At 42.6% G+C, this 12,881-nt stretch overlaps 1 protein-coding gene across 3 annotated transcripts in view; it reads right to left on the minus strand.

Moving 5' to 3' along the window:
• Nucleotides 1–1,515: 1,515 nt before the first annotated feature.
• Nucleotides 1,516–12,881, minus strand: part of MYOCD (myocardin) — a 90,873-nt gene continuing 79,507 nt past the window's right edge. For all 3 annotated transcript variants that reach the window (XM_036452303.2, XM_036452302.2, XM_036452306.2), the window contains 4 exons: nt 10,425–10,568; nt 9,293–9,421; nt 6,840–6,897; nt 1,516–3,797 (listed from right to left, as the gene is read on the minus strand). In XM_036452303.2, coding sequence (XP_036308196.1) covers nt 3,226–3,797; nt 6,840–6,897; nt 9,293–9,421; nt 10,425–10,568 — 903 coding nt within the window. In that variant the 3' untranslated portion in view covers nt 1,516–3,225. The remainder of the gene's footprint in view (nt 3,798–6,839; nt 6,898–9,292; nt 9,422–10,424; nt 10,569–12,881) is intronic.

The raw sequence follows: 12,881 nt of genomic DNA on the forward strand, positions 1-12,881 counted from the left end.
TGCAAATGTCTGCAGGTCTGCTGCCTCATGGGGTGCCAAGAGTATTAAGAAAACTACAGGTGGTTATTTTCAGGCCTAATATAATTAAGAAACATGAATGCTTCCATCTTTATAAGTCTCTGTACATCTTTTTATCAGGCCCAATTTGTCACCAAAACAGAGGACACAACTAAGAGCTTAACAGAACTTAAAAATCCCCTATAGAAAGACAGATGAATTAACATGAATGAACTGATCCATGGGGAGAGGCCAACTTCATCAAAATTTTCCAGATTACCCCCGGTTTTATCCCACAAATACACCATCTGAGCTATGAAGAGACAGAGTGAGTATGCTGTGTGGAGACTGTGGAAGGAGGCTGAGATCAATAACCCAGGGTCTGATCTGTGTTAAGTGTGTTGGTTTGTAGCAGCAAGTAGGATCCATCTTTTGTCAACTGTGAGGTGTGTATACCAGTACAAGGTAAAAACCTAAAAAGATCCCTAAAGATGCAGAAACTTGCAAAGTGCAGAGGCCGCCTAACCAAGTCTATTTCTTCAGATAGGACTACCCAAAGGAAGAAAAAAATAATTAACACTCAAGCCACAGCCTCAGAGGAAAGACACTATGAGTTTGTTTTCCAAAGGAAGTAAAGGGTGAGGAGGATAACGTACAAATCACACAACGTAACACATGGAAAATGTACTGACCAGCAAGCTTTGTTAAGATCCAAATAGAATTTCAACATCTGAGGAATAAACAAATGTGAGGAATGTGTTCATAAGGGTTTCTTCTCCATGCTTCATCTTCAAAGAAAATGTTGGTCATCCCCTCCACGCTCCCCTGGATTTTTGGTTCTGATGACCGACATAAAAGCAAAATTTACCGTGTGGATCTTTTAAAGCACAATGCAGATCAAGGAATGTAAAAAGATGTTAGTGTTCCTTTTATGCTTTCCAGGAGAGACTGGATAGCCATTTCCAGCTGCTAATGGTGAAGCTGTTCTGTCCTTCACATCCATGTCCATTGTCAGGATGAGCTTGTTCACAGTAAGCAAGTGGCTGTGAGTTATCGGCTGGAACCCTCAGTCACACACAGAGAGGCAATGTGTAGTCTGGTTGGTTAATTACAAACTCGTCGTGAGAAAGACCAAGTATCATTTCACAGCAGATTGAGGCTTAAAGGTTTTTGGTATAGATCTCTGTGACACTGCTTTACAAGATTCATACACACATGTGTATGTATCTATACACATGTATGTCTATCTGTGTACAGACATAGACACATACACACGCCTATATATATCTCATACACATATGCATGTGTGTGTGGATATATATATATATATATACACATATCCCCCACCCCTAATAAGCTCTTGCAGCTTTCAGAGTAGCAGTCACCAAAAACTCTGTTCACACAAGTTTTACAAGTTAACAAATGGAATGATTTCTAAATCTTTGGTTTAGAAAAAAAAAAAAGAAAAAAAAAAAGAAGAAAAAAAAAAAAGAAAAAGAAAAAGAAAAAGAAAAAAAAAAAAGAACTAAAACCACAACATTTTTGGTTATTTTCTCCATAAGTGCACAGTGAACAACATTTTTTTACAAAATAAGAAAACAGTGCCTTAGTGATTTAAATTAAAACAACAACAACAACAGCTACTTTCTACAGCATGCAACACTATGAAAACGGTGAAGTCACAGTGCACCTTGGGGAGGCTGTCCCCACAGCTGAGTTTTTCAACCCCCAGCACAAGCTTGAGAGGTAATGAGGAATGCACAAGACACCACTGTCTTTTCTTCCACTGTTTTCAATGCACAATTGTGTTTTCTTCAGAATTCCATACCTAAACACTCTCTCCTTGTGAATGTATCTCTACAATATAATGATTTCCAATTTCCCAAATCAATGATTGCTGTAAATCAAAGGAGGGGAGAATGAGCGTGGTGACTGAGGGGCCCAGTCACCAGCTTCTTCCTAAGGACATTCTTTTACCTTCCTTCTGCAGCCAATTATGCATATGGAGAATGAGTTTTCCTGGAAAACCTGAAATTCTAGCTTTTTGAAATGGCTTTCTTAGGAGTATGGCAGCTTGTTAGATCTAAGAAGCCTTTTCCCAATTTTGGGGCAGAAAAATAAAGATATATGAAAGAGGAGCAAGAAAGGGTTGGTTTCTTGAAAGAAAAGTTGAGCGGGAGGGAAAAAGAAACAAGACCATGCCCATTCCAGAAAAAGAAGTTGGGCCTCCACACACAGTCCTCTTACAGCAGCCTATGGTATTTATCCCCATGGTATGTGAAACAGCATTCTCTAGTGCGGTCTGAGTGATCCCTGATATGGCTCCCTGAGGCTAGAGCGGTCCTTTGTCTGCCTAGGACTAGGTGGTCAGCACTAGTCTTCGGAACTAAGGAGGGTTGTGTTGAAGAACCTCCCATGGCAAGAATTTCTTGCCTGTTTCACAATGCTTCCCACCACAGGGAGGGTGGGAGGGATTCGGCTAACTGGTTAAGAAAAAGGGAAGTTCCAGGAAGGGTTCTCTGCAACAATCTTGGGTCACTGTTTATCGGGGACCACACAGACTCCTGGGTAGGAGATTGGAAACCATTCCAATGGGGTCGCTATGTGGCCAAGGGACACTGAGTTGATTTTTCTTCTCTTGTAATGAATTGGTTCTGTCCCTCTATTCTGCCTCAAGAACTCTGTAACTGAAACTGGGCCTTATTTGTATTTTGAAAGACAGGTAATGGAGCTATGAGAATCAGCCTCCATCACAAGTGTGTCTTCTATAACCTTTGATAGATTGACTTCCCTGGACTCCCAAGTTTACATTTTCTTTCCACAGTTTTTCCAATAAATTCATGAGAACAGCTTACAAGGTGAGATTATGCCCCAACAATGTCTTAATTAAATATGGGTTAGAAAATATATTGGTGTTTGAAAAGGTAGTGAAAGATTTTTTTTTTTTTTGCATTCTTGATCTGAGAAAGCACATTTTAAGTGCATTGTTAAATTCAGCAACAGTCATTGAATGTTGGTAAATATGACAGCACAAATAGAGTATATATATATATATATATATATATATATATACTCTATTTGTGCTGTTGTCACAGAAATCTCCATTGCTTCTTTTAAATTTCCTCCTCCTCCTCCTTCCCCTCCTCCTGCTCCTCCTTTTGGATAATACAAATATTTGTGGTCATAGAATTCCTATTGGCCTTCCTTAGCATTTTTGTGTCAGGCATTCTACCACTGCTGTAAGTGAAGGTCCATGGGGGAATTCAAATTAAGATCTGTGACATCCAGAAAATCAATGTTGAAGATGCTAGGGCCACTGGTGGTGAGTGAGCTGAAGCTCGGTGTGGAACTTGGTGGCGTGAGGTCCAGCCACTCCATGGTTTCCCAGGGAGATTCTGTGAAGCTTAACTGCAGCCCACTGCTGTCCACAGAAGAAGGTGAAAACTGAGTGTGTATCGGGGAGAGGGGACCTGGCAAGATCTCGTGCGAATTGAAGAGGTCTTCTGCAGCCTTCCCAGAGAATCCATCCATTATGCCATCGAAAGAAGGCTCCTCACTCCCAATTTTTAGAAGGGCAACATCGCTCACCTTCCCCAAGGGGCTCTGGGAATTTAATAAGACTTCCAGGTGCTCATCACTGTCTGTGCCGTAGTGATCAAATGAGAGCTGGCCTCCTGAAGACGCTGGTTCAAAGGGAGCAGAAGGCTTGGGGAGGGCATCAGTAGGGCTTCGGGAAGACCTAGGCATCTTTGGGACTTTTTGAAGACACGAATGATCCTCTCTGGCATCAGCTGGCATTTCTGTTGGTAAAACACAATGGGAATTGTCAAATCACTTCAAACAGAGCATGAATCTTTGGGATGAATGAGTTACACTCAGATGCAGGAGATGGCTATGTTTCTCTGCTCACTGCTTACTACCGTCTTTCATCTCCAGACTGCTCTATACATTCCTATCCCCCTGACCCCACCTGCTTTCTCCTCACATGGTTTCTTTCTGGAAATTTCACTTAGTGTTTATCAAATTCTCAAAGCAGGCTCCTTTACCTGCTCATCACTGACACCTGTCTGTCCCCTGTGGACAATGCATCCTCGTTACACCCTCAGTGTGGGCTCCTATACTTTAAAGTAGAAAGTGAGTCTTCCTGCTGCCACTCTCTGACTATACTGCCCCAGCTTATAACTCCTAGTTTTCAAGATCATGCCGCTCTCCTCACAATCCTACCCCACAAGGCCTCCTCATCCACTGAAAACTCTATTCTCAGTTTATTGCCTTTTCCCCACTTCAACTCTTGTAATTTTCTGTGATTTCAGCATCCTCAGAAGTCACCCATTGCCCAGCTGGCCTCTCAGTTCCTTGACACCCCCATCACCCTCAACTTCAGTGATTCCTTCATTTTCACTCTGCTGGACACACCCTGGACCTTATCATTTCCAAATACTTTATCCCTCTGAGACACCCTGGACCTTATCATTTCCAAATACCTTATCCCTCTGTAACACCCTGGACCTTATCATTTCCAAATACTTTATCCCTCTGAAAAGCTCAATATCAAGCAAAATTTCTCACTCTCAGTGCATGCCCTCCTAGTCATCAAACTTACCCAACAACAACAATTTCTCAGCCACAAGGAGTCACTCTAATCTACAGACACCACTATTTTATCATCATTCATAAACCTCTTCTGGTTTTCACTTCTTTTATTTCCAATCTATATTATCTGGCCCACCATTATATATATATATATATATATATATATATATATATATATATATATATATATATATATATTACCCTAATATGCACATAGACCAAATGGCAGAACAACTGAACAACCGAACAACCAGTCACTATAATGTGCGCTGACCATCAGGGGGTGCATGCAGAACATGGTGAGTATCTGCAGTGGTGGGATGATGGAGCAGGTGAGTGGGGGTGCCAGACCAAGATGGGGTGCCAGTCACTGTCATTGGGGCAAGCCTCTGGTGGTTACTGAAAATTCTTTGCTCCCACCTGCTGTTGGCGCTGGCTCTGCTCACACCTGCTGCCAGAGCCACCACTCAAACCTGCCTCTGGAGCTCTATTTGCACCCACTGTCAGCACCTGGCATTGGCCCTAATTGGTCAGCACCGTCAGTGGGTGAGAGTGGTGGCTGCCAGCCCTGATCACCCCCCAGGACTTCTCCACTTCCCTCTGCTCCTGAAGGGTGATTGGGGCTGGCAGCTGCCTCTCGCACCTGCTGATGGCACTGGAGCCACCACTTGTACCCACTGCCAGTGCTGGTCCTGCTCATACCCACAGCTGGTACAGGAGCCGCTACTCACACCCGTTGCTGGTGTCTGGCACCAGTCTCGATCTCCCCTGAGGGCTTCTTTACCTCCCCCTGCTCCTGAGGGGCAATCAGGGCAGCAGACACCCCTCATACCTGCTGACTGTGCTGGCCCCACTTGCATCAGCTGCTGGTACTGGCCCCATTCACTTTGTACCATCAGTGGGTGCAAGTGGGGCTAGTGCCATCAGCATGTGGGAGCAGTGGGAGTGGGAGTTTGGCTGCCAGCAGAGAGGGGACAGGGGGCCATGGTGGGAGGGAACATGGAGGATGGACCGAGACCCACCCTTGTGCCCACCACAGCCTCATGGCCCATGGTTTTTTTTCAAGGTGCATGACTTTGTGCATTGGGCCCCTAGTTCTCTTATAAATACCCTCAATGTCTTTTCTCTCTTCTCCTTCCAATATTTTCCCATGGAAAAACTCCACACTTGGGTAAATCTTACCATCTATATTTTCTGAGCCCTGGATTAGCTGGACATTGTAAGAGAATAATTACACAATGAAACTGACCAGTTTCATTTAAATTCATGTCAAGACTACAATTGGCATTTAATATTGCCTAGCAATCCTACTGTGTTTCTCTAGAAAACTCAATTTATTCATGATTGATCAATAACTTCTCTTCTTTCCTTGAATCTCCTATGCTCCCCTTCTGCACACTGACTCCCTGGTGACTTTGCCACATAGTAGTATTTTATTTAAAATATAAAGGTGTCTGAAAAGAACCTTCTCATTTTTCCATCATAAAAATTATAAAGATACACACATCTGTGCCCATCTTTTCCTTCTTCTCTCTTGTTACAATGGAGGAATTGCCTGTTCACTTGCTTGTTACCAATCTCCCTCACCAGAATGCAAACTTCCCAAAGGTAGGGACTTGGTCCAGTACAGCCTTGAGCCTGGACCCTCTTTCTCTGAAACTTACCTGAGGTTTTTTATTTTTTATTTTTTTTCTTTCTACCTACACTTTCTTTTGTGTGACCTTATTCATTTATATGGTTTCAAATTCTAAGTACATATTATATAATTTAAAAATAAATACATGACTTAAAAGGGGCAAAAAGAATGTGTTGATAATTTTTATTGCTAGTTTGAAAGACATTTAAGCATGAATGGACCATCTAATGGGAGATTAGTAGTTGAATATCATTTGGAGTAGGTAGCTCAAAACTTGTTTTTTCTTCTCCATTCTTCTCACAATGAAAAAATAGGGACACTGGGATTAGAATGGTAGAGAGAAATAGTATAAAAAGAGAAAAGTTAGGAAACAGTTGGAGCATGAAAACTGTTAAAATGATTGGTGGAAATGTCCCGAGGACAAAGGGACAATGGGGAGAGGAGTCATCTACAATGCCTTCCTTTGTCTGCTCCAAAGTGGACAGAAAGTTCAGATGGAGTGCCCACTGTGCCCACAGACTTTCAGTCTCATTTACAGTGAGCAGCTGGATTTACTCCCTAGAATACATGCAGGTGCAGAGTATCCTGATGGGCAGAACACTGGCAGTCTTACCTCCACTTTCAATGAGGACATCCAGGAGTTCATCCATCTGCTGACTGCGAGTCATTTGCTATAATGAATTAACCAAAGGAGGACAGAGAAGTCAGAAGGTGGCTTCCTCTTCGATAGGAAATCATTCGAAGCAGCACCACATTTTTTTTTAAACTAGGTTTGACTTTAATTGTGGTAAAATACACAAAACATAAAAAGTATCATCTTAACCATTCCTAAGTGTACAGTTCAGTGCTATTAAATACATTCATATTGTTGTGCAACTATCACCACTCCCCATCTCCAGAACTTTTCTCATCTTGCAAAAGTGAAACTCTGTCCCCGTTAATCAATAACTCCCCATTCCATTCTCCTCCCAGGCCCTGGCAACCACCATTCTACTTTCTGTCCCTATGAATCTGACTACTCTAGATACCTTTTAAAAAATATATATATTTTATTGACTTTTTACAGAGAGGGATAGAGAGTTAAAAACATGGATGAGAGAGAAACATTGATCAGATGCCCCCTGCACACTCCCTACTGGGTATGTGCCCGCAACCAACGTACATGCCCTTGACTGGAATCAAACCTAGAACCCTTGAGTCCACATGCTGATGCTCTATCCACTGACCCAAACCAGTTGGGGCTCTAGATACCTTAAGTAGTGGATTCATATATAGTATTTTTCCTTTTGTGACTGGCTTATTTCACTTAGTGTAATGTCTTCAAGGTTCATCCATGCCAGAATTTCCTTCCTCATTAAAGATGAATAATATTCATTGTATGTATATATCACATTTTGTTTATCCATTCATCCATTGATGGACATGGGTTTGTTTACACCTTTTGACTTTTGTGAATAATGCTACTATAAACATGGGCATAACTCCTTTTTGGCCCCTTATCTCATTTTGAAGTGAATATGGTCCAAGAATGTGGCTCATATTTCCCAAGAATGTGGCTCATATTTCCTTACTTCTTCATTGCAGTAGTTTGTGGAACTTGTCAATACTTGTAGGGACTGGACCCCGCCCCTCTGGCTCACCGGCATTAAGCAGAGTCTTATTTATGGAAATTCGCTTTGCTTGGCCTTTTTATTTTCTTTTGAAACTGATATTTACAGATAACAGGTTGATATTACAGATACCAACGAAAGAAAATGCGGAGAACTAAGACACATATTGATCTCACTCCTCTGAGAGTCCAGTCCCAATAAACACAGGTGTCAATAATCAATACAGATGGGAGCACTGTTCCAAGAATGAGTCATTCACCAGTCCGGAAAGCATCTTATGCCTGCAGGGTCTGGCAGGCAATGCAAATGGTCCCAATGCAGAACAGGAGAGAAGGGTGGAGTGCTGAACCTATGCTGTGGTTCAAGAAAGCAGTGGATACACTGCCTCAGGTGACTGTTTTCTAAAAAAAAATGTGGCCTCCATGTAGACATATCCCCTAATTTTTCTGAAATGAGAAAGCCTAATTTTTGCATAAAATCTCCTACATATTAAAAATATTCTCTAAGCCAAGTAAAACCTAACTGCAGGCTGATGTGATATGTGGAATACCAGTATCCTTTTCTGGATTGAGCACATATGAAGGGTTAGCTGATACTTTATCCAAACTCAAGCCATTTGGAAAATAAGATCATTAATTGCTTTTCTTTTTGTACCTTTTCTTTTGAAAAATTTTGAACATAAATGAACCTCTGGCCAAAACTGGTTTGGCTCAGTGAATAGAGCGTCAGCCTGCAGACTGAAAGGTCTCGGGTTCGATTCCGGTCAAGGGCATGAACCTTGGTTGTGGGCACATCCCCAGTAGCGGGTGTGCAAGAGGCAGCTGATTGATGATTCTCTCTCATCGATGTTTCTAACTCTCTATTCCTCTCTCTTCCTCTCTGTAAAAAAAATCAATAAAATATATTTTTAAAAAAGAACATAATCTTACCATTTGCAACAGCATTAAAAAAAAAGAACCTCTATTATTATCCAGTTCCATAACCATCAACATATTGCCAGGAACAGTGAAATTTGAAGCTAAAAAGAACCCCGGAAAGAATCACACTGCGCATTGCTCTCATATATTTGAATATCTATCTGGTGCCTGGACATTTGGTATTAGAATGGTAGAGTTAAGTATTATATCATTTGGGATCATTACAAAGGAGATATTGGCCCTGTTTCATATAAGAGAAATGGAGTACTTGCCCAGCCTTAGTGGGAGTGCAGCTGTCATGTGGCTGAGCTGGCACTAAGTCCAGTCATTTGGGTACCCAGACAAACCCCTTCTTTCTCTTGGCCTCACACAGCTTACATACACATCAGCACCTTTCTATAGTTAGCATCTAGACACCATCCATTTTGATGGGAGGCACCAGATGCCCTCAATACCAGAATCCACATGCATGAACCCATGTAAAACATAGTCCAATTCAGCCAACCTATTCTTCAATAAAGAGCAAATCATGTGTTTACCTGTTTTACTGCATCTTCATAGGATGGAGGCTGTGTTATCTCTGCAACTGTTGATGTTGACTTAGGAAAAGTTGGAGATGGATTTGAAAACTTTGGTCCTGCTTTATCAGAAGAGTGCAAACCAGCCATCTGTGTGAGTCAAAGCAGAAACAGACAATTCACGTGTCAGATGTGGTACTGATTCTGTAATGGAAACTACGGGCTCAATTTTGGGAAAATAGATTTAAGGGGAAAAAGAGAGATAGGGCTAGGAAAACAAACCCAGTAGATTAACAATAGTATCTATCACTATGGACTTATTGCTGGAGGCATCTTAGAATGAGAACCTCACAGATTCATTTCTCGCTCCATGTTGCACCCTCTTCTGTGAGGAGGAAGCAAGATGAGAACAGGGAATGAAGTAAAAGAGTCTAGTCTAATCCAAAGAAGCCCACCACCCCAGGAGTTTCCATAGTAACTCATCCCCCAGCTGTTCCATTCGGGGCTGGTGCATTTGCAGAGAGCAGCAGGCATGGCTGGGGGAATCACTTGGAGACCAGCCTCGTGCAATTAGTGTGCCCTGTGGATAGGCCACTCTGGGGTCTCTGTCTCCAGGACCCTGGCCCCAGCAGGCAGTATGCAGCACTTCTGTATTGGCCATCATGCTTGCTCCTTATCACCTGACCCTTGCCCATGCTCCCCACATACTGGGTCCTTCATGCCCCTAACTCTTCCACCTGCTGAAATGCATCATCTCTTCCTTTTTTTTCTTTTTTCTTTTAAGAGAGATATTGCACGGTGACTCCAATGTTCTGGATCCCTCTGATCCTTTCCACAGATCCCTGTATTTCACTTTCTCCAGCAGTACGTCTCATGCTCCTCTATTTCAGCTTCACAGGAACCGGTTTGTTCGTCACAGTGTCTCACAAACACACCAGGGTCATGTTATTCACATCACTTCTAGAATAACGTTGGGAAATGACTTCTTGAAGTACTTCCGATAGCTTATATTGGTACATCCATTTCAGGCCTATTTCTGTCTACAATGTCATTTATTTCTGCCATCGAACCTCATCATTGGGATAAAAAGGATCCACAGAAGAAAGAAGAGGCAAAGTCAACCTTAAGTTTAAACCCTTCTCCAGATGCCTACCTTTTGCTGTACACTTGGGCTTGAGGGACAAGGATTGCCCATAGCACCATGACTGCTGTCTGCCTGGGCCCCAGAGAAAGGGGGGTGAAGGCTGGCAGGCTGCGGGGAGAAGCTCGCAGTATGGCCCTCGTGTGCCCCTGAGTTCTGTAGAGAGAAAGAAGCACAAGCTAAGCGACTTTAGAGTAGCCTTTGTTGAAACAACTGGCCCTGGTCCATTCCATGACCAAAGTCCCAGTTCTTGTTTTTATGTGTCACCTACTGCTCGAAACACTCAGGTGCTCTTACGTGTCCAAAGCACGGAGTTCCGCTTCTTCCCCCCAACATCAGTGTTCAAGATGTTAGTCAAGCACTAGCTCCTTCTGCAAGTTCAAGTTCCATGAATCCCTCTGTGAGCTTCCCTCAGCATGCCCTGTACATGCTACCTCCCTATCGGTTTTTCCCCCTCATGGAATGCCCTTTTCCTGACCCCCCACCCCCTTTTTAAAAATATATTTTATTGATTTTTTTTTACAAAGAAGAAGGGAGAGCAATAGTTAGAAACATCAATCAGCTGCCTCTGCACACCTCCCACTGGGGATGTGCCCACAACCAAGGTACATGCCTTTGACCGGAATCGAACCTGGGACCTTTCAGTCCACAGGCCAATGCTCTATCCACTGAGCCAAACCGGTTTCAGCCTGACTCCCCTTTTTGAACTCTACACTTCCTTTTAAGTCTACCCTCTTCTCTAAACCTTACCGGACTTTTCTAGCCCTTCAGGATCCATCTGCCACCCCTACCCTCACCACAATGTCATAGACACAAGTCAGTAATGTTATCCTGGATTGCTCAATATATTTTTTATCAAGCAATCACTTATGTCTTCAAAGGGTGCTTTGTAAACTGTAAATCACTGTACGAATGTTGGTTTTTCTGGAGAGTATCGATATCGTTAGAACTGAATGTGCAGAGCTTTGTAAAAAGAGCTGTGTTGACCTCTGTTGCCTAGGACACTATGCATTCAGTCAATGTTGTCAATGATGATGAAAATGCATTTCAATCCCAACTCCTCCCAAATGGGTGGGCATTATTCATTTGAATGCACTGCTCCACTGGGTTTGCAAAAATGTCTTCTCATGACCTATGGCCACACCCAGAGCAGAGAATAGGCAGTGTGAAGGGAGCATGTACTTTAGAATCAGATAATCCCAGTTTCACTTCCCTGAGCCACACGTTCCTCAGCGGCAAATAAAGAATAATGAGCCAAAGCCATTTTTGATTTAGTGGATAGAGAGTCAGCCTGCGGACTGAGGGGTCCCAGGTTCGATTCCAGTCAAGGGCATGTACATTGGTTGTGGGCACATTCCTGGTGAGGGGTGTGCAGGAGGCAGCTGGTTGATGATTCTCTTTCATCGATGTTTCTAGCTTTCTGTCCCTCTCCCTTTCTCTCTGTAAAATATCAATAAAATATATTTTAAAAAAAGAAAGAAACCCCATATCTAAAAAAAAAAAAAAGAATAATGAATCAGAGCCCAAAAGATTGTTGTGACAATGAACAAGATTACTCATATACATATACATGTACATGGCAGGAGTGAGATTAATGCTAGTTTTCTCCCTACTCTCTTTCTAATGCCATAGCACTCAGATTCTTTTCATGATGCAATCCAAGCATGTCAGACTCACGCTGGTGGGTTGCGAGTTTGACATGCTTCATATAACCTTTCCTTAGGTAGACTTAAAGAGATGCTCTTAATAATTCTTTGGCTTCATAGACAAAGTAACATCTTGAGTCTTGATGATCACCTTGGTCTAATCTTTGAAACAGTTACTATTCTCAGCCGGCTCCTACAATTCCGCTCTCATCCTACCCCAGGCACACCTTCTTTCCACCATGCACGGTCCCTCCTCAGGGCACTTGCTATTCCTCCTTTGCCTAGAGTGCCTACACCCAAATATTCATAAGGCTTTCTCCTTTACTTCTTGAAAGCTTTGCTCAAATGTCCCTGCCCCTTTTACTTAAGGTTGCAAATTTCCTAATCTCCTCACCCCTCCCTCCCCTTCTCTGCTTTCTCTCTATAAGATGTATCATCATCTTCTTCTTTTTCTTTTTTTAAAAATATATTTTATTGATTTTGTACAGAGAGGAAGGGAGAGAGATAGAGAGTTAGAAACATCGATGAGAGAGAGTCATCGATCAGTTGCCTCTTGCAAACCCCCTACTGGGGATATGCCCCCAACCAAGGTACATGCCCTTGACCAGAATCGAACCTGGGACCATTCAGTCTCCAAGCCGATGCTCTATCCATTGAGCCAAACCGGTTTCGGCAAGATGTATCATCTTCTAATACATTACATATTTTATTTTATTTTTCTAATTTACTGTCTGCCTCCCCATGAGGATAGGGATTTTTGTTGTTGTTGTTTTTGTTAGTTCAGCACTAGTCCCCAGAGACTGGAAGGGGGTCTGGGCTGGCA

The sequence above is a fragment of the Pipistrellus kuhlii genome, unplaced genomic scaffold, assembly GCF_014108245.1.
Source record: "Pipistrellus kuhlii isolate mPipKuh1 unplaced genomic scaffold, mPipKuh1.p scaffold_m20_p_23, whole genome shotgun sequence".
Taxonomy (NCBI): Eukaryota; Metazoa; Chordata; class Mammalia; order Chiroptera; family Vespertilionidae; genus Pipistrellus; species Pipistrellus kuhlii.